At 37.0% G+C, this 27,069-nt stretch overlaps 2 protein-coding genes and 1 long non-coding RNA gene across 4 annotated transcripts in view; 1 reads left to right on the plus strand and 2 right to left on the minus strand.

Moving 5' to 3' along the window:
- Positions 1–24,613, plus strand: LOC576564 (phosphoribosylformylglycinamidine synthase). The gene is made up of 24 exons (XM_030980322.1): positions 1–106; positions 2,203–2,396; positions 2,845–2,977; positions 3,741–4,036; positions 4,474–4,582; positions 5,843–5,983; positions 6,673–6,800; positions 7,837–7,965; positions 8,473–8,733; positions 9,209–9,439; positions 10,179–10,402; positions 11,066–11,209; positions 12,124–12,255; positions 12,646–12,876; positions 13,263–13,443; positions 13,911–13,994; positions 14,345–14,500; positions 14,830–14,946; positions 19,836–19,987; positions 20,412–20,619; positions 21,037–21,237; positions 22,044–22,205; positions 23,139–23,288; positions 23,860–24,613. The coding sequence occupies exons 2-24, from the start codon at positions 2,252–2,254 to the stop codon at positions 24,171–24,173; spliced, it is 4,029 nt and encodes a 1,342-aa protein (XP_030836182.1). The 5' UTR covers positions 1–106; positions 2,203–2,251; the 3' UTR covers positions 24,174–24,613.
- Positions 17,705–19,632, minus strand: LOC115922145. The gene is made up of 2 exons (XR_004063337.1): positions 18,600–19,632; positions 17,705–17,934 (listed from the first exon to the last, which is right to left on the minus strand). It is a non-coding gene; the product is annotated as an uncharacterized LOC115922145 (long non-coding RNA).
- LOC578435 overlaps positions 22,438–27,069 on the minus strand; it is a 12,868-nt gene continuing 8,236 nt past the window's right edge. For both annotated transcript variants that reach the window (XM_778602.5, XM_030980323.1), the window contains exons 7-9: positions 26,865–26,979; positions 25,754–25,886; positions 22,438–24,155 (exon numbers count right to left, since the gene is read on the minus strand). In XM_778602.5, coding sequence (XP_783695.2) covers positions 25,773–25,886; positions 26,865–26,979 — 229 coding nt within the window. In that variant the 3' untranslated portion in view covers positions 22,438–24,155; positions 25,754–25,772. The remainder of the gene's footprint in view (positions 24,156–25,753; positions 25,887–26,864; positions 26,980–27,069) is intronic.

Below are 27,069 nucleotides of genomic sequence, written 5' to 3' on the forward strand. Positions count from 1 at the left end.
ATTTGTACATTTAAAGACACCTGACACCATATGGTCGTGGCAGATTTGAGTAAATTTGACCAGAAATAGGAGTGAATTCCACCTTCACGTGACGTTAGATACATAGGTGAGATATAAAGCAGATCATTATGAATCAATTTCATGTAAGATTATTTTGAATACACCGTATATTACAAGGTAGATAGTCGATATTGATGGAGACACATCGAATTGTGTTGCCCCATGTGCTAGATTTAATGTAAGTAAATTTGGTTAAGGTTAAAATGTGGGCGCTTGTTCAGAACACTCCAGCAAAGCATAGAGAGTCAATGCTAATGCGTATTGACCTCTAGCACTACATGTTTGCTGTGAGGCGGGTATTATTATACCTATACACAAATATACACACCACACAATATCGCATAGACTGTACACAATCTTGTCGATGCAGCTGTGAGTGTGAGCAAAGTTTGACACTAGAGAGTAGAGTAAAAACTAAAGGAGGGGGTAAACGACCAGCTCCAGTTTTCGGCCGATCCGTTGGATGCATGGTAAAATCCCTTTAAAATACATCGCATAATAGCATATCACATATCCCACACATACCATACCATGCCAGAGTCACTGAAGATTGAAGAACCACATTTGCAATGGGAAATATATCCTAAAATATCACATTTTAGCGATGTAATTGGCGGTCCCGCTACCCAAATCTGAAAAATTGAGTTTCTTACGCGTGTATGTAAGAAATATGGGTACCATAAAATGAGCTTTATTTTAAGTATTTTTCAGATTTAGAGCCCGATTTTGTGTTAGTCGCTAGCTCAAAAGTATCTCATCGCATGAATTAAATCAATGCAGCCGGACCCCGCAACGCACACACGATATGTCTGTATTCAGATTCCAACTTCCGATCACCGCAGTGCTAGTCTTCGACCAGGCGAGCACCCGGGAGCTCCGGCATGGGATACCTGCTCCGCCCGCTTGTGCTATAGATCAGCGCGGAAACACACGGCGCGCGCGCGCACGCGCGCTTCCTATTGACTTTGTACATGCGGTCGTAAACTGAATCGCTAGGTCGATAACTGGCTCCAAAACAGTGAAAATTGAAATGAATATTGTCATGGCAATTCGTTATTTTTTTCTGGGATTCTTTTTTTGTTTAAATAATAATAATATTTGCTTCATGATTTGCACAAGAAATGATAATAAATAGGAAGTAAAGAGTCCAAAAAATAGGATTTTGTCTTAAGTGGCAGAAAACCCCCTCCTTTACTCTAGACTTACAATTTGAATTTGTAAATTATTCTTTTTAACATCAGTAAGTTTAAAAAAAATGTATTTTACTGCTATTTAGGTGTCATCAATTGTCACTAAAGTACCGATTTTGAGTACAGTGGTGTTTGAAATGTTGAGAATCAAAAGCACAGCTTTTACTACACAGCCAGGATAGTGATGCTCCTATGTGTGGTTCAGAAACCTATCCAAAATTTGACCCGGCGTGGAGATACCCTGCTAAAACATACCCAAAAGGAAGTAAATATTCATTAAATGTCCAAATAAAGATTATGAGTTAAAAGTAGTTATGTTAATTACCTGTTTTGTGTCAATTTTTTTGTTATTTTTCGAAAAAAACGTTGATATTACATTATTGGTATAGAGTCTACACTTTTTCACAGGTTTCACGGCAAACCGCTGCACAATACAAGTACATACCGATGGTGTGTTGCTGGCGGGCATGTGCCTGTGTAAAGTTATCTGCCGTAATGACATGTCTCAGATCCTCAGTCATAGATCATTACGGTAGAACTTCACACAGGTGCGCGCCCGCCAGCTCGCCCGCAACCCACCATCGGTATGTACCGTACTTGTATTGTGCAGCGGTTTGCCGTGAAACCTGTGAAAAAGTGTATGAAGAAAAAATTGAGAAATTCTAGAGTTTGATGACTTCACACTTCACCACTCTATAGTAGAGTATTTTATAATTATAAACTTGATTACGTATTTTTGATCTCTTGGCACTACTGTAAACGTAATATTTGCGGTTCCTTAATTTTCGCGCTAAAGTCGGTGTCCGTGAATATATGTTTTTGGGTCACTCAACGCGAAAAATGAATCATGCGAGAATAACAGTGTTTACAGTGATAACTCTAGAATCAACTTGGTATGTGCATAAACACAAAAGTATTTTTAGTAACATTGCAATTTGTTGATATCTTAAAGGTTGGATTTAGTGCACAAGGAAAGTACTTACTGCAAAGAGGATTTCAATATGGTTATCATTCACTACTTCACCGTTCCAGCCTTTAGTGATGGTGCACATCAGACAACGCTTAGCAAAGTGAAAAGCATTGTGGGAAATGAAACAGATGTAGAGCTTGAGACAGAGGCATGCTATAACATCAAAGTAGATGGAGGTAAATGAATATATCATAAAGCGACTTGGTGTCTAGGCATATTGTTGTTTTTTTTCCCTTTTAAAACTACTATACTATGGTTTATTGAGCCTGGAGAAGGAAAGCGAAATTGTCCGTTGTTGTTGTTTTAGTTTTAAGGTTTGTATTATTCAGTTGTGAATGTTTAGGCCATATTTACCCTTCTGTTATTTAGTCTACTTCAAATTCCAGAGTTAAGATTAATTTCTGTGATAAGGCTGTACTTGATATTGTATGTTTGGTAATTACCAAGGCTGCTTTTCTACCTTGTGACTAGGATTACCAACTTTCAAGCTTCATCCATACTGCATGGTAATGAATTAATGAACAAAGTTCTCAAAATATGATTTTCATGTGAGAAAATATTAATAACTGTCTGTTTCATTTGAATAGGTGGTACTTATTTTTTGCTTTCTTGGTCCATTTGCAGAACTAACAGCTGATGAGTTAAAGAAGCTACTGTTCATCCTAGGAACTCCATTTCAGAATGACAAAGTCTCCTCATCCTCAGTGTTAGATGCCAAGAAGACAGAGGATGCTTTGTTCATTGAGATAGGTCCAAGGTGGGTCAAGCTTTAGTTTCTGGAAGTTAAAAAAATGTTCCTGTCTGTAAAAACTTGTTTTTACAAGTTGAAATAACAAGAATTTCCCTAATCTGTCATATGCTTTTTTAATGATCATTTTATTGTTTGGAGCATTCAATATAGCAACTATATGAGTCAGAAGTCTCATTTGTAAATATCTCTGTATGTGCTTTAAAGGATGTAATTTTGTTTAAACTTGACGTGTATAATCAAATTTTCTTCTGTATCAACAGGTCTGAATATTGTTTATTTACATTTCTTTAAAAAAATGAAAATCACTCTAAATACAGAACTTAGCTTTAAAGCCCCACTGTACTACTTGTAGCTACTTGCTCCCTCTATATAGAAAACAATGCATAATCGGTGCCTGTTGGTCCCCCATGATCCTCTTTTCCTTATGTTAGTTGAGAGCTGAGTTGATGAGATAGCCACCTGTCAGTGACCTTGCTGGGTGGTGTACTCCCTCCTGTCCACACTAGTACAGACGGCCTTTAAATGTAAACAGCCGAAGCTTCAGTGGAATGAATGTTTAGTTTGCTTAGCATGTTGATGTAAAACATGGGTATCAGGTAAGTTTGAAAGTTTTAATTAAATACCTGTACCATACATCGAATGAGTGTCTACACTGACATTTAGGACAGAGTGGTCATTTGGTCTGCTCCATTGGGCCAAAGATAAATCCATCATGTAGTCCAAATTATTTACTAACATTTTCTACCTATATTGGCATCCGTTTTTTCAGGTTGAACTTCTCCACAGCCTGGTCGACCAATGCAGCTTCCATCTGTCAATCAGCTGGTCTCACAAAGATCTCCCGCATAGAGCGCTCTCGGCGCTTCCTCATTACAGCCACCAAACCCTCCGTCTTATCAGAAGCTGAGCGTGCTATCCTTGCATCGTTGCATGATCGCATGACAGAATGCCGCTACATGGAGCCGCTGCAGAGCTTTGATATCCAGGTCAAACCTGAGGATGTTTATGATGTGGATATCATGGGTGAAGGGAAGGAAGCTCTCAAGAAAGCTAACAAGGATCTTGGTAAGAATTCAGAAAACAGCCATTTATTATTGATAATAATTTAATTGACTTTTTATTTGTGTAGAGTACAACGTATAATGCAATAGTGTATCTTGGTGCTATAACAATTATTACTCTGACATTAAGCATCCCCTATACTACATTGCAAAGGAACAAATACAAGCAGATAGGCCCTGTAATACCCCCCCCCCAAAAAAAACAAAAAAACAAACAAACAAACAAACAAAAACAAAAAACAAAAAAACACCTAATACTCAAAAACATTGTTCCATAGACAATACTGTACTTTATCACATATGTTTTGCACCAATTAAAGAAGGCTCATCCTGAATACTTTTCATTTGATCGTTTCTAAAAATACTCTCATCTGCACTCTCTTGTAATGTAAGTCAATCTTAGTGATCTGTAACCCATTTACTGATTTTCTTATCTTTTAGGTCTTGCCTTCGATGACTGGGATCTAGACTATTACCATGACATGTTTACCAACAAGATCAAAAGGAATCCGACCAGTGTGGAATGTTTTGATCTAGCCCAGTCCAACAGGTACGCTGCTTGAGGTCACTTTTTTCTCTTTTTTTGTTGTTTACTTGAATTATATTTCTTTCTTTTTTAAATATGTATTTGTTTTTCTTTACATCTACTTTTTTAAAAATATTATGTATTGTTATTGTTTAATTTTGTATTTTATCTGTTTATTCATAGGCCTATGTATTTTGATGTACCATGTACGGACATGCTGAAAAACAGCTATGCTAAGCTGAAAGCATGTTTTTTGATAACTGTATTTAAATAAATAAACAAACAAATAAACAAACAAACTATTTGTATAAGAGTAGGGGGAAACCCGGTGTAGTAGTCGACCTGCACACCCCAGTATATATCTGCAAGAATCTTCAGTATTGAAGGTGGCAGATTTTCCATAAGAAGAAGAAGAAGACTTATCATTTTGGTCAATGAAGAAACAAAAAGGATCCTACTTGACATTTTATTTCAATATTTAATGCAGATTTTAATAATAATAATAATAATAATAATAGTGGCTACTTGTATAGCGCACAGGTCCACCTTTCGGTGCTCATGGCGCTTATGAAGAGTAAGATTCAGTCTGGCACCAGTCCAAAACATTTGATAAGGAATATATAGTGAACGCAGATCCATTCTCTTTTTTAATGACTAAGATTTTATTACATTTTTTATTAACAACATGAGAGTGCAAAAAAAGGAAAAAAGGTACTAAAAAATCATAATAGCCATGATATATCTGCCAGTCTTCTTGAAAAACTGCTCTGAAGTTGAAGGGTGCTATGTCCTGCTATTGAATTTTGAACAAACTGCCTATGAAAGTTCTTAGCAAACTGATTGTCATCAAGGTTAACATTGGCTTGTTTTTATTGTATAGAGTATCAAAGCTGTGACGTCATAAAAATCTATTTTTAGAATTTCTCAATTTTTTCTTCATATTCCGAAAGAACATAAAAAATAATGTCCAAATGTCGAAAACCAATTGAATACGTTAAGTATTGGCTGAGATATGACCATCTGAATAAATATACTCCCCATAGGAACTCAGTGTTATATGCTCTGGCTCCTAATGGTTAGGAGCCAGAGCATATAACACTGAGTTCCCATAGGACATATATTCATTCAGATGGTCATATCTCAGCCAATACTAAACATATTCAATTGGTTTTCAACATTTGGCCATTATTTTTGATGTTCTTTCGGAATATGAAGAAAAAATTGAGAAATTCTAAAAATAGATTTTTGATGACGTCACACTTCACCACTCTATTGTATTGGCAGTGAGCATAGTCGTCATTGGTTCTTCAAGGGACGTATGGTAGTAGAGGGAGAGGAGATGAAGGATTCATTGTTTGATCTGGTCATGAAAACACAGGAGAATAGCAATCCAAACAATCTCATCAAATTCTCTGACAATAGTAGGTAAGTACTTCATCATCTTCCTCTTGAATTTCTTCCTCTAATAATTCTCAATATCATTGGTAGCACAAAATACAGAAGCCTTGCACCATTGTGTAAAGATAGTTCTGTACTGGTATATCAAGCAGAAGAGAAAGGGGTATGATCAGAATGATTTTTATGCAGGTTGCTTGATCTGGTCAGTAGCCATCCTAACGATGTCATGAAATTCTATCACAGTAGCAGGTAAGCAGTATCATGAAGCAGTATACTCTCATGATTACATTTCAGACAAAAGTTAAAGAATGGCGTGAAGATTACAGTAACTTTGAAAAAATATAGGAAACCTTTTAAGAAGATATTGTCATTTCTTGCTCTTACAAAGAAACAGTGTTGAAACTAGTGATAAAGCCATCATCATCGGCGTTTAAAGTCCATTTGTCCCACTATGTGGGGTTGGACATTTCATTTCCCAGCTGAATATTACTCAGCAGGATAATTTAAAGGGAAAAAAAAGGAAAAAAATAAAACGAAAGGAAGAAAACTTGAGATGAAAGAGATGAAAAGAAGGAGATTGAAAACAGAAGACAAATCAGGGGAAAGAGAAAGATGAGATTTTGTTGTTGTTATCATTAAACAAAATCATTACAATTGTTGCATTTACATCTCTTGTAAAATCTATGACGTTATGGTGTTTTCTTTTTAATTTACAGTGCGATTAGGGGAAGTTCCATCAAAGCTCTCTACCCAGTCCGACCTGGTTGCTCGGCAACACCAATGACTGACAAGCGACTTGATCGACATATCATCTTTACTGCTGAGACTCATAACTTTCCTACAGGTACACTGCACCACTCTCATTGACATTGTTTTATGTTCTTATATTCTCAGAGGAAATATTGTCTGTACAAGCCTCTTCCTATTTGCTAATAGATGTTTAAGAATGAGTTTTGTGCATTCACAGTATAGGAATCTACAAGTAACAGATTGGCAAAATGACTCACTGCTGCATTTTAGTGTTAAGAGGTTAACAATATTCATGTACTTTTGTAGGTTGATACTAATTTGTTCAAAAAAGAGGAACATTTAACCTTTTTTTTTTGCCTCTTAGCCCCTTGACCAATGAACCAACATTTGCTTCAGGCTTTATTTCATTATAGGTATACGGGAAGAGCTTGGGTTGTGATTGGGTTCCTAGATAGGTTTAGGTTTAGAGTTAGGTTTAGAGTTAGGTTTAGAGTTAGAGTTAGGAATTTGGTCATGGGGCATATCTTGCAGTTAAACTTTACATAAACATATTCTATATCATATACAGTAGGCTTGCAGGTGCACCATGTGAGAGAGAGAGAGAGGATTGAGGAGTCCTGAAAAGGACTTTGACTCGGTAATCTTTCTTGGGGGTGTGTAGTCCTGAAACTCTCCTAAGTCCGCAACCCGGAGACTCCAGCCCAGACGGACAGTCAGACGAACGAGCCGCCCCATCCATGTCCACTCCCCGATGACTCAAGCCCACACAGTCACCTATTTTTCCCTGACGTCTGCACCCGGTGACTTAAGCTCACGCACGCCAGCTATTCCACTCATGACGACGGATAGTCAATCTGTTCGAAACGTCAAGCCACTCATCCTCTTTAAGCGCTATAGTTCTCCTTAGAACTATAAGCTAAGAAAGATAACAAACAGTCCTTTTCAGGACTACACACCCCCAAGAAAGATTACCGAGTCAGAGTCCTTTTCAGGACTCCTCAATCCTCTCTCTCTCTCTCTCTCACATGGTGCACCCGCAAGCCTACTGTATATCTACATCACCATGCAAGCCGACACTTACAAGCAGCATATTCTATATCATATCTTTGAATGTGTCTTATCCTATCTAGGAGTGGCGCCATTCAGCGGTGCTACTACAGGTACAGGAGGGCGAATCAGAGATGTCCAGAGTGCAGGGAAAGGCTCTCATGTGGTGGCTGGTACAGCTGGTTACTGCTTTGGAAACCTGCATATACCAGGTTAGACATTGTCATACATTCCTATCAGTCTGTCTTCATATCATCTGTAGAGTGCTTGCATCAATTATTTCAAACTTCACTAGTCTGTGCCATCCTTGTGCTTTCTCAGTGTCAATTCCAGTTATTATTGTACAATTATCAGTCAATTCTTGGTTGTCCTGTTGGTCTAGTTCATTCAAAATATTTGTAGTCCATTTTACTGAGCAATATAAGTTTTTCCCAAAGAATTAGTGATCATTTCAAATACAGGATAGTCAAAACTACTTGTCAAAAATTGAGTTTTTGGATTCTTTTTCTACTCTAGGGACCTTCTTTGTAAGAGGTTGTAATTCAAAGCAACTTAATTTTCAACCATTTTCAATTTCATTTTTTCTAAAAAACTGTCATGCCAATACAAATTCCCCCAAGAATTGGAGGTGTTTGTAAAGCCTAGCCTACATATACTCCATCTAAATAGATTTAGCCTAACTGAGAGTTACATAACAAACATCATTCATTCTTACCCAGGATATGATCTTCCTTGGGAGGATGCCTCCTTCGTGTATCCTAGCAACATGGCTCGTCCGCTGGAGGTCGCTGTGGAGGCAAGCAACGGTGCCTCAGACTATGGCAACAAGTTTGGTGAACCAGTTCTAGCTGGTTTTGCCCGGTCCTTTGGCATGCTTGTTCCAGGAGAGGAAAGGAGAGAATGGGTCAAACCCATTATGTTCTCAGGGGGGATGGGTTCCCTTGAGGAGGGACACATCAACAAAGATGCACCTGTTAAGGGTAGGTACTAAGAGATTGAAATTTTGACTAGGCACACAAGTGTTAAATGAACATGTTTATGTATGTGCATGTGAAAGATTTCTCTATAAAGACTTTTTAGCCACAATTTTATTCCTTGGAGGGATTGTAAAAACTGAATGGCACTTCAAACCTTTAACAAAATCGGGGAGGAGGGAGGTCTCAATATGAAAAGTTCATCCTTAAATAATGCTTTAAAGGATGATAAAGATTGCACAATCTGTTCTTTTACAGTGATCATTTTCAACATTCTGAAAATCCCTATAAATCACGCTGTGTTAGAAAGGTTTGAATTGCTGAATTTGTGGTATTTAGAAATGTAAATCGTCTGTTTGGAACCAGAAGGCCGTTAATCTATATTTTAACTCTGATTTATTTTAACTCTGTTTACGCCCTTCTGCCTCTGAACAGACAAAATGGCTTTTTATGTTATTTTGTTTTCTTGTTATTTCCCAAGGAATGAAAGTGGTCAAACTGGGTGGTCCCATCTATCGCATCGGTGTGGGTGGAGGAGCAGCTTCATCCATTCATGTACAGGGGGATAATACAGAGGCCTTGGACTTTGGTGCTGTGCAGAGAGGAGATGCCGAGATGGAACAGAAACTAAACAGGGTCGTTAGAGCTTGTATTGAACTAGGAGAGAGAAACCCTATCAAGAGTATACATGATCAGGGAGCAGGGGGTAATGGTAAGCAGCTGTCAGGTTGTTATTTGTATTTCAATTTAGTTCAATACATTGCCCGAAACATTAAGAACTACTCCACTAGAGATCACAAATTAACACTCTACAAACAATCTGAAACTTTTAATCATTATTCCTTTACTTTCATTCTTTGCTTTTCAATTTGTTTCTTTTGTTAGCCCATATCCTGGCAAATAATGAAAAGACAAAATGTTTTTCTGTAAATCTATTTTCATCTCATTGCATCACTTGTTTTCTTCTTCTCTAAGAGCACCCAGAGTAACTTACTTTTTGCACACTTACATGTAGTTTTTTTTTTTTTTAATATTGTAATTTTTTTTTTTTTTTAAATTGCAATGAGTCAAAATATTCTTAACTAAGAACATAAACCAAAAATAGAAACCTATATCCTCAAATAATATTCTGTCCAATCCTATCCAATCCTTACAAATATAAACTAATTATTCCCAAATCATCTACCCATCTTTTTTTGCAGTAACTGCCTGGAAAATGTGGAACAGCATCCTACTTTTCACCAGAGAAATAACCTTGCAAATAGTCTTGCAAATTTCACTAGATCCCTTGGAATAAACTTCTTTCCTCATTGATAAAATGTGATGTACATATTTCATGGGTATTTTCTGTGTCTCTTCAAATTCTGTGAATTTTGAGGGCCCTTTGGTACCTTATGTTTTTAGCGCTGCCAAATAATCAATATTATTATCATTAATAAATTGTTTTTCAGGTAACGTCTTGAAAGAGATCTGTGAGCCAGCTGGGGCAGTGATCCGTACCAAGGCCTTCCAGCTAGGAGACCCCACCCTGACTACACTGGAGCTATGGGGTGCTGAATACCAGGAGAGTAATGCTATACTGGTAGATGAAGACGATGAGGAGTTGCTAAGTGATATGTGTAGGAGGGAGAGATGCCCGGTCTGCTTCGTAGGAGAGATTACGGGAGACGGAAAGGTATTTGCTGTTTTTTTAAAATAATTTCAAGTCTGTTTAATAGAGATTTGACAAGAAGAATGCTTGGAACATTTTCCTAAATGAAATTAAAAATTAAAATTGAACTTAATTCCATTATGTTCTCACAAGAATATTCTTATGTCGTAAAGTTTTTTAGCTTCAATATAAGTTTGTATTTGGCAAATTTTATTTTATGTTTTTAATTTATGTTTTTTTAAGCTGTTGTATTTCATCCATGCTTAAGCTACCCCTCCTATACATTGCACTTTCTTTTAAAGGCATCCGTTAACAATGTTAAATCTGAGATGCATGGCCCTACGTGTTATCAGTGTCTGTGATATGGTGTAATATTGAAGCCCTAAAAAATTGAGCTTCAAAATGATAATGAAGTGCCTCAAGAAGTAAAAATCTTTGAGTGACCAGCTTTACCATACTAATTTTTCCCAATAGACTGTAGTGTTATAAAAACATTAGGAAAACGGTTTTTGAAATGTCGATTTCCAATCACAAATATCTTAATAATCAGACAGGCGACCAGCTTGTAAAAGCCATGAGGTTCCTGACTGACCTCAAGGTTTATAACTATGATGCAGCATGAGCTAAATCCAGGATTTTGTTTATGAATCTGAGGCAAAGACACCCAAATCCCTTTAATGTTTCCAGATTCGTTTAGAGGAAGAGAAGCTTGAGATGATGAATGGAGGAGGAGGAGGTGATGCCGACCATTCCCCGACCAAGAAGAGCAGAATCGTGTCCAATCCAGTCGACTTGGACCTGGAGTGGGTCCTGGGTAAAATGCCCAGAAAGGTATTGGTGGAAACGTCTTGTTTTGAGTGCAGTTACAATTAAACTAGCTTTGATATCTTGGTATTCTGCAAGAAATTTTTATTGAAGACAGCTCTCATTTCAAATTTATCCTCTTTTTGTCAGATCAAATGTTGTATCTTGATTTAGAAGTAAATGTACCTGTACCCCAAAGTCACTTTTATACATCTCATGAGTGGCCATACTAGTTTGATGAAACTACAGTTTTATATTAAGGTCAGTTTCATTGCATTTGGAAATTAGCTATGTCATGAACTGCTTAATTCTTCACACCATGCATATGATAGGATCTTGGATAAACCACAAAATATTTTCCATATAATGAATACCGGTAAATAGAAATGAGCACGGTTCTCGGCAGTTCATTTCACACTTGTTTCTCATACTAAGCATTGTGGGCTATAAAAAAAACATACCAAAGGCAAATCTCTTACAGAGTTACCAATGTAGCAAATAAATATGACAGTGCTTGCTTTCAACCTCCAAAATTTCTTTGGTTGTTCCCACACACATCCACTGGTATGCTGCAAGACCATGTTTCAATTAATTTGGCCAAAGGGTGTACAGATCTCTGTAGAGGAGCCTAGATCACAGATGAGATTCCTGCGCCAATCGGCGGATTTTTTTTGGTTAAATTAATTTTTCAGATTATCATTAACTGTACATCTAGCATTGATCTCACTACCTTAGCAGCATTTTTCTCTAATCTGAAAAAATTCATAGCAAGATGGGGTAACAAATATTTCTCAAATTTAAATGCAAGTGTCCTTTTACGTAAATATTCTAAGGTTTTTACAGGACCCCCATTTAATCTTCCTCCTTTTAGAGAATTTCTCTGTCTCATCCCTGCCGGATGGAATAAATATATCAAACCTCTGTACTGTTTGTTCTGACAGGTCTTCAATATGAACCGTACTGTGAGGAATCTATCCCCGCTTGTGCTTCCTGATGGACTCACTGTCGTTGATGCTCTGGACAGAGTGCTGAGACTACCATCAGTGGCTAGCAAGAGATATCTCACTAACAAGGTCGGTTGATGGGATTGACTGTGTAATATAGCTATCAGAAACAAACTATACTCTGCATTGAGAAGGACTATATTAATGCAAATATGACAATGGCTCAGTTTGCATTTTAGTGGATCAAATATGAGTGCTTGATATGTGATAAGAGAAGTGATGTATAGTACTTTTTACTATTGTATCAATGTTTGTATTTGCATTTATATTGCCATTTTCTACTAACATCTCAAGCATGAAAATCATAATCATTGCTGTGTCCTTTAAAATAAAATAAAAGACAAGTATAAAATATTTTTGAAGATCTTTAAAATTAGATTTGTAATTGATACATGATATCCTTCAAGAAAACTCAGTAAGCCCGTAATTGTTGATGATAATTTTTCTTGTCCCATGCAGGTTGACCGATCAGTGACAGGTCTTGTCGCCCAGCAGCAGTGCGTGGGACCACTTCACACCCCTCTGGCTGATGTAGCAGTGACTGCTCTGTCTCACTTTGAGACCATTGGTTCAGCCACAGCCATAGGAGAACAACCCATCAAGGGATTGGTCAATGCTGCCTCAGGAGCTCGTATGGCCGTAGCAGAATCCCTGACAAATCTGGTCTTTGCAAGGGTTACTGCACTCAAGGTAGGAAATTGTCTTAAGCTGTCTGGTCTAGAAAGGAATTCACAATCTTTTTCTGTTTTCTAGATCCGTAGTTTTGAAGATTACAGTAAGGATTGAAAAACAGATATTGATACCACTTGTATTTCTGTGTTAAAGATTATTATTGTAGCACAGAAAGTAAACCTAGACTTTGACAAAACTTGACTAGAGCTCATCCAGAATGAAAAATTGAATGCATGGGTATTGTACAGACTGAACAGATCGATCAATAAGAAGAGCTTATTAAATATGAGATATTAAACACAATGAAAGAGTAGGCTACAATAAAAAGGGAAGGTGAAGAGAAATAAAACTTGCCATGTAGATTGCTTGTTAAGATAGCATCACCAGAATATGTTTGTATCCAGGACGTGAAATGCAGTGGTAACTGGATGTGGCCGGCCAAGCTAATAGGAGAAGGTGCTGCCCTCTACGATGCTTGCCAAGCCATGGGCTCTCTCATGTCTGAGCTTGGGATCGCTGTGGATGGCGGCAAAGATTCACTGAGTATGGCTGCTAGGGTGGAGGGAAAGACAGTCAAAGCACCAGGTAAGGGTTTAGTCTATGATGTATTGGTTTTTGTTGATGTATAGACGAGGGTTAACATGAATGTGTTGGAGTACTCTTCAATGAATGCTTTTATTGTTTTGAAATCGCAGTTAAATTTGTCATTGGCAAATGACATAACTGACATCATGGTATAGCTTACAATGAGCTGCGATTAAGATTATTGCAACAAGTAACAAGTAAGAAATGGATAACCATGTGGTTGGAATTGCTTAATAGTTTCTACAAGATGGTTTGGATAATGAGGAGAGAGGAGTGCTCACACACACATTGTATATTTACTATTAGAGATAATTACTTATGCAATAGGCATAGGAGAATAATTTTCACTCATTTATGATTATCAGTTCCTGTTGTAAAAGTAAATTTGCAAATAGTGTTATTTTCCTGCATATATTGATATTTCTGACACTTTGTTTTGTTGTTTCTTTTCCTTTTCTTATGTGAAGGTGCTCTAGTGATATCTACATATGTGGGATGTCCAGATATCACTGCTACAGTCACGCCAGACCTGAAATGCCCAAGTGGACAAGGTAAGTCAAAGGTCATATTGTAGATATGGTTTAGTCTCAAGACTTTCCTTCTTTTTACCTACACTGTAAATTTTCAAACTTTCTTTCCCCATAGAATCTCATTCTTTGTTTGTCTCAAATTAAATGTTATATAATGTGATGCATTCGAATATCTAGACAGTTTTATGATTGTTACTTAACTCTAACTTGTACATTTGTGCTGTGATGGGAATACAATTTTTTTCAAGGAGTTTGACACAATTTCTAATAGTGCCTTGAGTCTGGTTTAATTGGTATTACCGGGTAACCATTTCTTCACACTTCCTCAACGAGCTACTATGAAACTTTTCTACACTGTGTTTTTGTTTCAGGTACCCTTCTGTATGTAGACCTTAGCTGTGGCCACCGTAGGCTTGGTGGTTCTGCATTGGCTCAATGTTACAATCAGATAGGAGATACTGTACCTGATGTGAATGATGCATCACTCCTGGCTGCAGCTTTCAATGTCACACAGGACTTAATCACAGGTACGCATTGATCTGTTTAAATGAGCGTCTTATGTGGAATTACTCCTGTAAGATGCAACTGATTTTACAACAACCTGGGATTCTTATGGGGCATTAGGGTGTACTGTAACTCATAATATATTTGAATTGTGTGCAATTCACTGTACATAGTCACCAAAGTTGAATTCAAAATCATAACCAACTTTCCAGATTGCAGGCTGGCAACCCAAATACAAGTTAAGCAGGCTGCTCCGTAAAAGCTTTATTTTCATTGTGGGGAGGAGGGGTAAGGACCATTTTGTAATCTTTTTTTTACATATCATAACATGTTGTTATCATGTTCATTTTAGATGGTCTTCTGAAAGCTGGTCATGACATCAGTGATGGTGGGCTGATCACTTGCCTCTTGGAGATGGCTTTTGCAGGAAACTGTGGCATAAATGTGGATCTAGCTACAGAGGTTAATGGTGAGTGGAGTAAAAGTTCAATTTAAATGTCATCATATTGATGTCGAATATCATAAAATATAGCTCCCCATTTGATAGATGTATGACAAGATTGTTTATGTATTTATGAATATTTACTTTATGTTTACAGCATTGGTTTGCTTTGACTTTACTAAGTTATTACAGGGTTCATACTCTTTCTCATAAATTTAATTCCATGACTTTCCATGACTTTTCTAGCCAGAATTCCATGACCTTTCCATGACTTTTACACATTTTTTTTACACGGTAGACTGAAAATTTGATCTCAAATCAAAGCGAAGCAAAGTGCATGTTTCAAGTCTACTAATAGAAAGGCAGCTTTTGTTATCTAGTTATTTCATCTGTTACAATTACATGTTATTTTTTCATCATATTCGATATGCACTGCTATATAATATTCTTACAATAACACATACATGTATTCATATCAACAATTGTCCATTTTTTAATGGCAATTTTCACTTCTAAAGAATACAAATTGCCTGTTCCTGGTTTCATGGACCACCATGATTCCTTCAATAGCTCTCCTTTGCATGTACAAGGTAACTACCCCCCCCCCCCCCCCAAAAAAAAGAAAACAAAACAACACCAACACACAAACTCACACACATACCATCACCAATTTTGATTTCACCAACAAAACACAGTAGGCCTACTCACATCAGCTGATGAATTCTTGTTTCGCTAGCATTAAGCTGGTCAATAATTTCTGAATGAGTTTTTTCTTGAGACATCTTCATGTAGCTGTTTGAAAGAAATCCCTCTACACATTGCACCTGTCTGAATATTTGGTGGCATTGGTAACAAACTGTCCAAGTTCTTTAATAATTCTTAATGGCATTCAGCTGTTCATCAATCTGTTTCTGAATTACTTGTAACTGGGATGCCTTCTCCTTTGCTGTACGTCGGAGGCTGTTTGATTTGGAAATACAAGTCAATCTTCCTTGTGACTCTGCTTCCTCAGCATACTTGTCTGCTGAGGTGTGAAGACTTTTCACATCTGCTTGCAGTCTCATTTGTTTGGCCTTTAGTTCTTCCAAACCATCCATCAGTCCTTTTCTCTTTCCTTCTTTCTTTTCCTTTTCCTTTTTACGCCTCTGTTCATCGAGATAGATGTGGTATTTCTGCCTGCCTGCAGACGCAGCCAACATGATTGATTTGTCAATAGTCACATTCTTGATTCCTCCAACATACTTGATATGGTCATAAATGGCCCTCAATGATATCAGTGAGTGTCCCAGGAGATTGTCCTCTTCAACTTCGTTGTTGATTGAGAAACCTCTCTCAATGGAGGCTTGTCCATGGGACAAGACAAGCAACATGCGGACCAACTTTAAGAGGGTCGAATAGCGAGACTCGGACAGAAATTTGCACATTACAGAGTCCAATCTCTCTTTCTTTGGATCAAAGTCTCTCATCTCTGCACTTCTTGATGCCTCATCACATGCTTCTGAGTATTCTCTTAGGATATCGTCACATGAATCCTTAAGTCTGTGGGCATCACTAAGGGTGTTAAGCACCCTCTTCAGCTTTGCAGTGGAGTTTTCTTTGTCTTTTGCCATGTTCTTTGGACTCAAGCATCCTATATTTCTCACAAGTGCATACTTAAGCGGACATCGCTCAATGAGCTTCCGGGTCATTGCAGCAAGAAACTTCTTTGCTTGAGTGCGAAATTCCAGAACTTTCAGCTCACTGATGATATTTTTCGCCTTCAGATCTTTCAGCTTCTTCTCAGTGTAGAATCCAATGTCCAACTTGGCCAAGGGCAGCTGAATGGCCTCACTGCTAACATCTACCTGCATTATCTTGTAAGGAGAAGTAATGGTACTCCTGTCCAGCTTTAAAAATCGCTGCATAAGGGATGCAAGCATTCTAGTAAGGTCTTCAGCTAAAAAGGGCAGCATTGGTGCATCAGTCTGATAGTCTGTTAGGAAAGGATTGACCAGCTTTGCAACAGATATGAAGAAGTACAGTCTTGCTAAGAAATCAGTTATATGAGTACATTTTGAAACAGTTTCAAAGGACTTGTTCTTTGGGTGAGGGATTTTCTTCTCTTCTACTGCTTTAACATACGCACATACACTCTCCCAGATGCTGATTGCTCTCTCTGCAACAGGAAGGTTTTCCAGCCATCGGGTCTTGCAAAACTTAAGTGGCATGGTATGATCTCCAGTTATCTTCTGATAATCCTCTCTTCTGGCAGGGGAATCAGAAAACAGGTAATACAAGGATGATAGAAAGCTTTCCACCTCCCAGTCAGCAGCCTTGGCACCTGTCAGAAAAGCACCATTAACTATATGGAGCCCGCATGAGCCTATATTCAGTATGGATTTGGTCAGGTCAGCAGTGTACTCTCGCGTAAAGTCATCATACATCTTCCAATTAACGTTGGGACCATCCATTGATATTTGCAGTAATTTTTCCAAGCCAACTGTGTGCAGAACTTTATTCAGTTCTTCCTTGAGGTGAACAGCTGAACCATGTCCGATGAACACAGACGTCAAGTAGCGAGTGCAAACTTCATTGTGTTGCCATGTTCTTATGAGGAAGTCCATCTGCTTTTTCTGGAGCTTCTTGTTGAGGCTTTCATCAAACAGTATCACATAGTGGTTTGATTGTTTTATGTTGTCATAAAGGAGGTCTTGCACATATGGGCCCAAACCAAACACCGTCATTTTGTTTCTGACAACGTGAAACCCTTAGCAATAGCTGAGTCCGGAAACATTCTTTGAAAGAGCTCACTGTTGTGCTGGCAAGAATGAAATGATAAATGATCCTCCACCACTTTCAGACACCAGAGTATTTCAGCTTTTAAAGTTTCCTCTCTTGCAGCAACAGGAATGGGAGTTGTCACTTTAGAGGTTGATGGCGCACAAGTACTGGTTGTTGCATCTGTAGACGTGATAGATACTGATGAACTTTCTGCACCTTTTGCCTTGAAGAAGCTCTTGAGTGAGAGAGTAGAATCTAGGAGAAAAGAAAAAAATGTCTATTAAAATAAATAAAATATAAATATCATCATTTGGTAAGATTTAGGGCCGAGTCAAAACGTTTAACTGCCGTTCAAACGACCATTAAAAGCATAAACGTTTTCCTATTTTGACAACCGTTTGACAGTATGGGGAAGGAAAAAAAAAAAAAATTCACGGCAACTTTTGGCCAATTGATGTAAGTCACTAAGACAAGTGGACTAATTTTTGACTCATTCCTTAAAAACATATTTTAAAGAAATAGAAAGGAGGAAATACTTCTCAAGGCAAGCAAACTGTTGGACCCAATTGTAAGTACAAAATTTAGTTTTATGATTTTTGGGGTAAATTTTAAGGTAAATTATTATTATTTTTTTTTTCTGCAGTCCACATACAGTGCCCGGTACAACACTGGCGTGTGAGTGCGGAGCCCCCTGGGTTAGCGTTCGGGCTGTTGCATGCAGTAACCTAGCCGGCCCGGCCCGGGGCCGGGGACGCTCCCGAACGGGCTGGTCGCAGTAAGCAGTAACCAATGCCTGCGAGGTGACATCGCATCGCTAAATAATCTCAAATCTTTCATTTTTATATAATTATTATCAGTCATTATTTGGATTCATGCTCAATAAAGGATCGGTAAAATTCACATTAAAAATGCTCACTTACGACGTTGTTGCTGTTGGAGGTTTGCTGTGTGTTTTTCACTCTTCTTGTGGCTCTTGACGGCTGCTTCGCCCATATTACGGACACTGAATTTACACATACAAACAGCACATCTAGCAGTCCCCAGATCGGAACTTTCTTTCAAAATCCAGCCACGGTAATCCGGGTGTTCTAACCAAGCATCCTTAAAATGACAATTTCCAGGCATTTTGAATATCACTTCCACAAAATTTGTAATGGTGAAAATATCCACGTGACGAGTTCCAAGGTCTGTGAAAATAAACAACTCCGTTTCATGAAGAATCAACACATGCACAAAAGTTTCAAAACACATGCCGTCGCGTCGATATATAGATCGTCAACGAGCTAGCGCTGCCAATTTGCCTTGTTGACACGTCAGTATTGTTCCTTTTTTATTTAAATAATGAAAATTAAAAAACAAATATTACTAATTTACTTTTTCCTCATTTATTGGAGAAGTGTAAAAATTGTAGTAGTCTAAGTGGTCGCAATTTAATGCAAAGCCAAAGTGCAATCGAGGCATTACATTCGTTCTTGGAGTGTCACATGTCGCGTTGGCACCATCATCATATGCACACACACACTGCACACGTACACGTGCGCTAGCTTGCTGAACTGAGCTAGCGCTAGCGAGCTCGCTCGCAAGCTAGCCATGTGCGCACGATGTGGACCGTACCGCCATACACTGACCATACACACGTAGTTCGTATCGTACACGTACACACCCACGTACACAGCGCTTATCCATCGATCATAGTGAACACATTCACAAGTACAATCAGTCGGTATGTTACGAATGAAAGAAAATACGAGAAGAAAATGGTTGAAATATCTCCATTTATTCACTTGTATAGTGAGAAAATACTATAGTTGTCCATAATTTTGATATTCCATGACTTTCCATGACTTTCCAATGGAAAAAATAATTTTCCATGACTTTCAAGGCCTTAAAAGCAATAAAGTAAAATTCCATGACTTTCCAGGTTTTCCATGACCCGTACGAACCCTGTATTACTGGGGATTTGAATAAAGAAATCCAAATGTTAGATTGTGTTCATGTAAGGTGGTATTTATTTCTTCTTTTTTTCCCCGTTTACCGATTTGTATTCAACTTCATAATTGTTTCTGCTGCTCTGTGATTACTCTCTTCCTTTATCATGTACTGCCAAATAAACGGCTAAATAGAACAATGAAGTTCTCTTGTCAATCTAATTTCAGCCACTCCACTTGAGTTCTTGTTTTCTGAAGAGCTTGGTCTGGTATTGGAGACTAATCCATCCGATGCGGAGGCTGTGTGTAAGGCGTATGCAGACCAGGGAGTCACATGCAGTGCTGTAGGATCTTCATCTGGGGAGGTAGCTGAAGCAAAGGTAGGATGAATACTCGTTAGTCATTGTCAGCTGTAGATTGATTAAAATGTTCAGTGTTGGAACTACAAGATCTCCGACTTGAAACCTAGTTAGTGTGCGAGTGCCCATTAGCAAGGCAGTTATCCTCACACAATTCAGTCCTTGAGATAGAACTTTAATGTTCTTTTGACTTTTAGGCAAGATGTTGAGGGTACTTAAATCTTGAAACAAACATTTTTATTTTGTCTTGGCTAAGAAAAAAAGGTAATAAAGTGAAATACCATAATTAAATTATTCTTTGTAATGCACCATATGATCATGATAATTGCAATCAGCATTAAAGCCTTGGCATTTATTTTAAATGGTTAGAGAAGTTTTGTAATCATTTTGTGTGCTTTATACATAACTAGATAATCGTATAGCTTTGTAATTTTTTTATTTCCAGATCATGATCAGCCTGAATGGCAATACCATTCTGGATGATTCAATGACACGTCTGCGTGATGTATGGGAGGCTACTAGTTTCCAGCTAGAGCGCCTTCAGACTAACCAAGTGTGTGTGGTAGAAGAGGAGGCCCTGCTCAAGAACAGGAAAGCACCTCCGTACAAACTGACCTTTGACCCTCAGCCTGCTACTCCAGTCCAGGAGACAAGTGAGTGTACCATGTTGCGGAAATTTTCATATAAAGATACTTATTAAATTTTCTTCACCATGACAGATTATCGAATTAGAGACCGATATCCAACACGTCTGTCCTTGATTGAGTTGTCATTTTGATGATCGCACTTCTTATTAAACAACCTTTAATTTTATGTTAAACGATTGATTTGGATTGGATTGGATTGTACAACTTATCTCTTATTTGAAAATGTTATATTGATTACACTTTCCAATAGTATTAATATCCTTAGTCATCTATATAGGACTCCAGTGTGATGGTGGGGGGAGATGAGAGCTGATCCCAGGAGACACCATTTTGTTCCAGAAATTACAAAATGTATTAATCAAGCCAGTCTCCCAACAATGTAAAATAAAAAGAATCATCCTTATTTGTGTTCATTCTCTCTAGGTCGTCCCAAGGTAGCAGTGATACGTGAGGAAGGAAGCAATGGAGATCGTGAGATGCTTGCATCATTCCACATGGCAGGCTTTGAAGCATGGGATGTTAACATGCAAGACTTAGCAAGCGGGACCTTGTCTCTCAAGGAATTCAGAGGAGTGGCGTTTGTGGGTGGTTTCAGCTTTGCTGATGTCATGGGTTCTGCTAAAGGTTTGTACATTTGTTCAAAAATGAATTATGAATACATGATGCTAGAGTTTGTTCTTTCTATTTTGTTTCTTATGTGAAGACAAAGCTCACTATCTTAAAAGGGATTGGGTAACTTTGTCTCAGATTCTGAAACAAAATTCTGGATGTAACTCATGCTGTAATGATAATTATAAACCTTTAGGTCAGTCAGGAACCCAGTGACTTTTACAAGCTGATCATCCGTCTGATTATCAAGATATTTGTGATTGGAAAATCGAAATCAAATTTTGTGTTTTCCTAAGGGTTTTCATAACACTACAGTCTAATGGGGAAAACGAGTATGGTAAAACTGGTCACTCAAAGATTTATACTTTTTTGAGGCACTTCTTGATCATTTTGAAGCGCAATTTTTTTAGGGCTTCAATATTACACCATATCACAGACACTGATAACACATAGGGCTGTGCATCTCAGATTTAACATTGTTAAACAATGCCTTTAATGCAGATAAAGATTTGGCACACAGATAAAAGTGAAAGAGCTGGACATACGTGTATCTCCTGATCATAATATTAGAATTTCGACAATGGACTTTTCAAGGATTTAATTTAACCAATTATCACCATTTTTATTGTTGAAAACTATCCTTGTCAGTTATATTTAATCAAAGAATATTTTAATGTTAGCTTACCTTCCAAACGATTGCCTAAAATCACAGAACTTAAGTTATTTTCATGATTTGATCAGTGCTGAATTGCAGTTTATGATTAATATCTTTTCATGCAGTATTTAGATGTGTTGATCGATTTCTACCCCTACCCTAACAGGTTGGGCAGCAGCGATCCTTTACAACCCTGTGGTAAGAGCAGAGTTTGATGCATTCAGAGCTAGAGCTGATACCTTCTCATTGGGTGTGTGTAATGGATGTCAGCTGATGGGTCTACTAGGATGGGTGGCTTCTGATGAGACTCAATCAGATGGTAATACAGGTATGTGAAGACTTATTACCCCCATTATCTTTTTTTTTTTATATATATCTTTAATAATTCATTAGTATACAATATATGTGATGCTTGCTGAGTAAAATGAATGACATTACATCATGAAATAAAAAATTAATGTCTCAAAATTATCTAGGTGTGAATATTTCCCCCAAAAATGTTTACGATGTTTGACATGTGCGAAGGCTTAATTCAAACAAAATAATTCTATACAAATTGATTTTTTTTTTCTTCAATAAATGAATAATTTATTTCTAAGAAAATAACATCACACACATAATTCAAGATTTTGTGTAGAACTAAATCATAGTATGTGTACAAAATCAATTTTCATAATTGATGAAATGTACTTGTTTTAATAATTATTTCCATTTCCGTCATTCATAGAGGGGGAGATCAGAACTTCTTTTTGTGAATGATACCAGATGATAAAGGTCATGAGAACATTGAGATTGTACAAATAAATACTTCATTATTCCACAAACAAAAATATGTTTAAAGACTTGCTTTTCAGATAAATATGAAAAGAAAAGAAAGATCTCCTTGTCACCATTGCACACACAAAATTTATATATATACTTTACACTTTACTTTGAAATAATTTGTTTGCATAAAAATAATCTTTGGAAATACCCATATCACTAATTCAGCCTTTGAATGAAGGAGGTATTATTTTTTGAGTTGTTTGTCATTTCGTTTATTATCCATCAAGAAATGAAGTTCATTGATAATTCAGGAACTATATGAGAGTTTAAAATAACCCTGTCATGAGTATGTCAGAGAATAGAAACACTGCAAAAAATGTTCTGAAAAATCTTGTTTGTACTATTTTATTTAACAACTTGAAATTCATCAACCAAATCCAGTCTACGTACAAATAAGATGTCTCTGAACCATTTTTTTTGTACTGTGTAATTTCAGCTGCCTGTAAGCAAGGAGTGCTGCTAGATCACAATGATTCTGAGCGCTACGAGTCTAGGTTTGTGACAGTTAAGATTCAAGAGAGTCCAGCCATCATGCTACAAGGCATGCAGGATTCTACCCTAGGCATCTGGGTGGCTCATGGAGAAGGTATGTATTAGAGAAATCTATGAGAAATATAAATTGATCATGCTTTGTATTGTTTCAAAGTCATTTAATTTTACAGAATATGAGTGGTCTTGAAATTTCAAGCAAAATTGACATTATTTTTCGGTTTTAAAGGGCTCTGCAGATTTGAAATTTTCTTATTGTTTGTTTGTAAGAGAAAATGATAATTTATTCATTCTTAATACAGACATATTTTGACACAATGAGATCAATGCCTTTAAACAAGAATTTACACAACTACAGCTAGGATTGGCCTCATTCTGATTTAATTGCTTTTCATGATTGAGATTTCTATATATGTTTGAATGGAATCTGAACATTGCAATATAGATAGTAAATGATGCTGAAAACAGAAAAACAAAAATGGATACATTCAATGTTTGCATATATATACTGGATGATCCTCCATTGCCATGAATTTGCATTTAATTGCCAAAATAAATTAATTTTCATAAGAATCCAGTCAAAAATGTTCCATATCATTCAACATTCTGATGTTTCTGAAGATTGTGGATGATGATCGATTGATAACTTCCTGCTTTCTCCAATACAGGGAAGATGAAGTTTGCCAACAAGTCAATCCACACCTCCGTCCTGTCCAACGATCTCGCACCTGTACGCTACGTCAACGATGAGGGCGCCCCAACCACCCAGTACCCTCTGAATCCCAACGGTTCTCCTGACGGGATCGCTGCTCTCTGCTCATCGGATGGACGTCATCTGGCCATCATGCCTCATCCTGAACGCTGCACACTGACCTGGCAATGGCCATGGATGCCAGCAGAATGGAGACAGGATCTCAAAGCATCACCATGGTTACGCATCTTCCAGAATGCTTACAAGTGGTGTCTGGAGAATAAGGCATAGTGAAGAGGGTATTAATGACATGTAGCATCGATAATCGATATGTTAAATAAACATTCCGTAGGCTTCTAAAACAAGGTGTAAATAATAATAATATTGGGTCCTTTTATAGCGCTCATATCTGTCAGACTTGACACTCCCGGCGATCCCGAAAGAGGAATAAAAAAAAGAAGGCTTTAAAAGACTTTGCTTTGGTGTATTAGTCACGTTTCTCTGTGTTTCCACTCTTTGTAGAGCTCATGAAACTCTTTAAATGGCCAAATAAAAATAGTTACGCAATGATAAAAAAAGGAACTCTTTAAATGGCCAAATAGCATGGTTATGTAATGACCAACAAAGGACTTGTCACAGTATTCATTAGTAAGAAGTATCATATTGTCCCTGTTAACTAATAACAAATACCTCTATGAAATTTGTCAAACAGTACTACAAATTTGAAGGTATTCTGCAACTTTTTGGGGACTTTTATTAAGAATTAATCAAAAGTGTTATGAAAGGGAAGATACCTAAACACAGTTAAAAAAATATTTTTCAAACTATTGTTTTTTCTTCTTCAAATATAGAAGCTAACATAGTTTATTTGTTTTTGGTAAATTTCATCTTTTCACTTTGTGCTCATTGTTTTGCTAAAAGCATTTCCCCATTTATTGTCTTTTTTACATTATTTGGTATGTAGCACCTTTCTTGTCACTTGATAATGTCTTATTTTCATATAAATCAAACAGCATTTCCAGTTAAGTTACTTGGCAAGAATCTTCATTTGGTTTCTAGATTCAGGAAGGTGCTTTTTGTTAATGTATGTTTCAAGCTCCTTGTATGTGCAAGATGGGGTAGTGTATTAATGACTGGCATCATTAAAAAAAATTGCCACTGAAATAATGTGATAATAAATACTTGCAAAGTTGCATCATTACAAGGAAAACTGGATGAATGAACAGACAATTTAGTGTATCCGTATCTTGTACTTTCTGTCCACTCTTTTATTTCGCACAAACACAAATAGGAGCCATATATCATGGATAGCAGATTCTTTTATTGTAAAGTTTACATACAACAGGGTTGTAGGATATTTCAAATTGTAGTATGTATTATATCCCTTCACAATATATACTGCTCAAAGCAGCTAAGATAATACAGACAGTAAAAACACAAAAGTAGAAATTATTACAAATTAAAGAGAAGGTTGAGTTACGGGAAGAGGTGAAAAATAATTTGTGAGGGTTATCATTGTATTATGCAAGTGTGGAAAAATGTTCCCTGAAAAGCATGGCTCTTCAAATGCTAAAAATCAAGACGGATATATACATCTTTCTGTGTACAGTGCTTGCAACTTTACCAAGACTGGGCCAAATTTCTTATCATTTTGATGATTCCAGAACCTTGCAGTACACACCAATACTTATGCTAGATGATCAACCTTTTCTGATCGATTCCACGTTTCTTTCATAATGCAATCGCATGACCAGAACTCAACTCAATCTTTAACTGGACTACCAGCTTTAGACATGAAATTTTTCCAATTTTGCTAAACAAAACTTTGATAAGCTGATATTTTGATTTCTTTAAACAAACTAATTTCTTACATCCAAGGATTTGTTGTTCTCATAGATCAAGTGTACCCGGAAGGTTACCATGAACTACTTCTTCACCATAGTAATTCATGATGACAAGGTTGTGTTTCATAGAAACGATCTGCACCAGCATTGCATCTGTGATCTGAAAAAGAGAAGGAAAAAAAATATATTGAAAATATAATGATGATAGTTATAGTGAAGGAATGAATATCAATATTCAAATAGCTTGGGTGCTGTACAAGAAAAGTGTAATTCCTTATGACTTTTTCTAAATAATGATATAAATGCATTTTAAGTCAGGAAAATTATGAGACTGTATTGTATTCTTTAGTTTTGGTTATGGTTCCTTATGAAGGCAACCAATATGAAATATTTTTCTAGCTGCACCACTGAAATTAGGTAAGAGGCTTGTAATGTTTGAGTTATTCTTGTACTACGTTTGCTTTCCACATAAGGAACTCCATTATGTTGTGTATATATGCCATGAAATAAAATCATTTGTGATAAAAAATACTCCATGCATCATGTTTAGGAGGTTTATTGTGTGTGTATATTGTCCTAATGCTCAAGATATTAATCTGCAGTATGCATTGCAGGAATGACCCTAGCCTATCAAAACAGAGGCAAATACAGCTTTGTACATCACTCAGTGGGAAATAAGCAGATATATATGACTACAATAATAATACTGTAATGGCTTTGGTCAGTTAACTAGTAAAGTGCTTTAAAAGTCAATGTTATTATTATTACAATAACACTCTTGTCTAAAATCCAAAGAGATTCTTTCTACACAGGAAAGAGTCAATAAATTTGTAGGGCATTTTTAAATGTTAATTTGAATTGACCTGTCATAAATACATAAGCCCTACCTCCACAATTTGTTAAAGTTGAACAATGTACAGTTTTCAAAATCACTACCGCTGAAATCAACAGTTTCTCCCTCATAGAATTAAGAGATTCAGAACAACTGATGACAACACTATACCTGACAATTTTATTTCCCACATAAATTTGCAATTGGTTGCATTTTGTGTAGTATTAGACTTTTAAATTCTGAATAGTTGTTTAAAGGTCTATTCTGCACACATGAATGCCACACCCACAGATAGTCATTACTTACCCTATTGCACTGTCTGAGATCAAGGAAGTCTAGTTGGGGTAACTTGGTTGGGACGTCCGCTAGGCAGTGACCAAGAATAGCATGAAGACCTATCAGATCGAGATGCTTTAAAAGACTACAGAGTAACAAGAGCAGAAAGAAAGGTCACCAAAAAAAGGTTTGAATGATTTCTAAATATGAATGTTTCACAGGAAAACCATGCAAA

This window comes from Strongylocentrotus purpuratus, unplaced genomic scaffold (genome assembly GCF_000002235.5).
Source record: "Strongylocentrotus purpuratus isolate Spur 01 unplaced genomic scaffold, Spur_5.0 spur5_scaffold_11, whole genome shotgun sequence".
Taxonomy (NCBI): domain Eukaryota; kingdom Metazoa; phylum Echinodermata; class Echinoidea; order Camarodonta; family Strongylocentrotidae; genus Strongylocentrotus; species Strongylocentrotus purpuratus.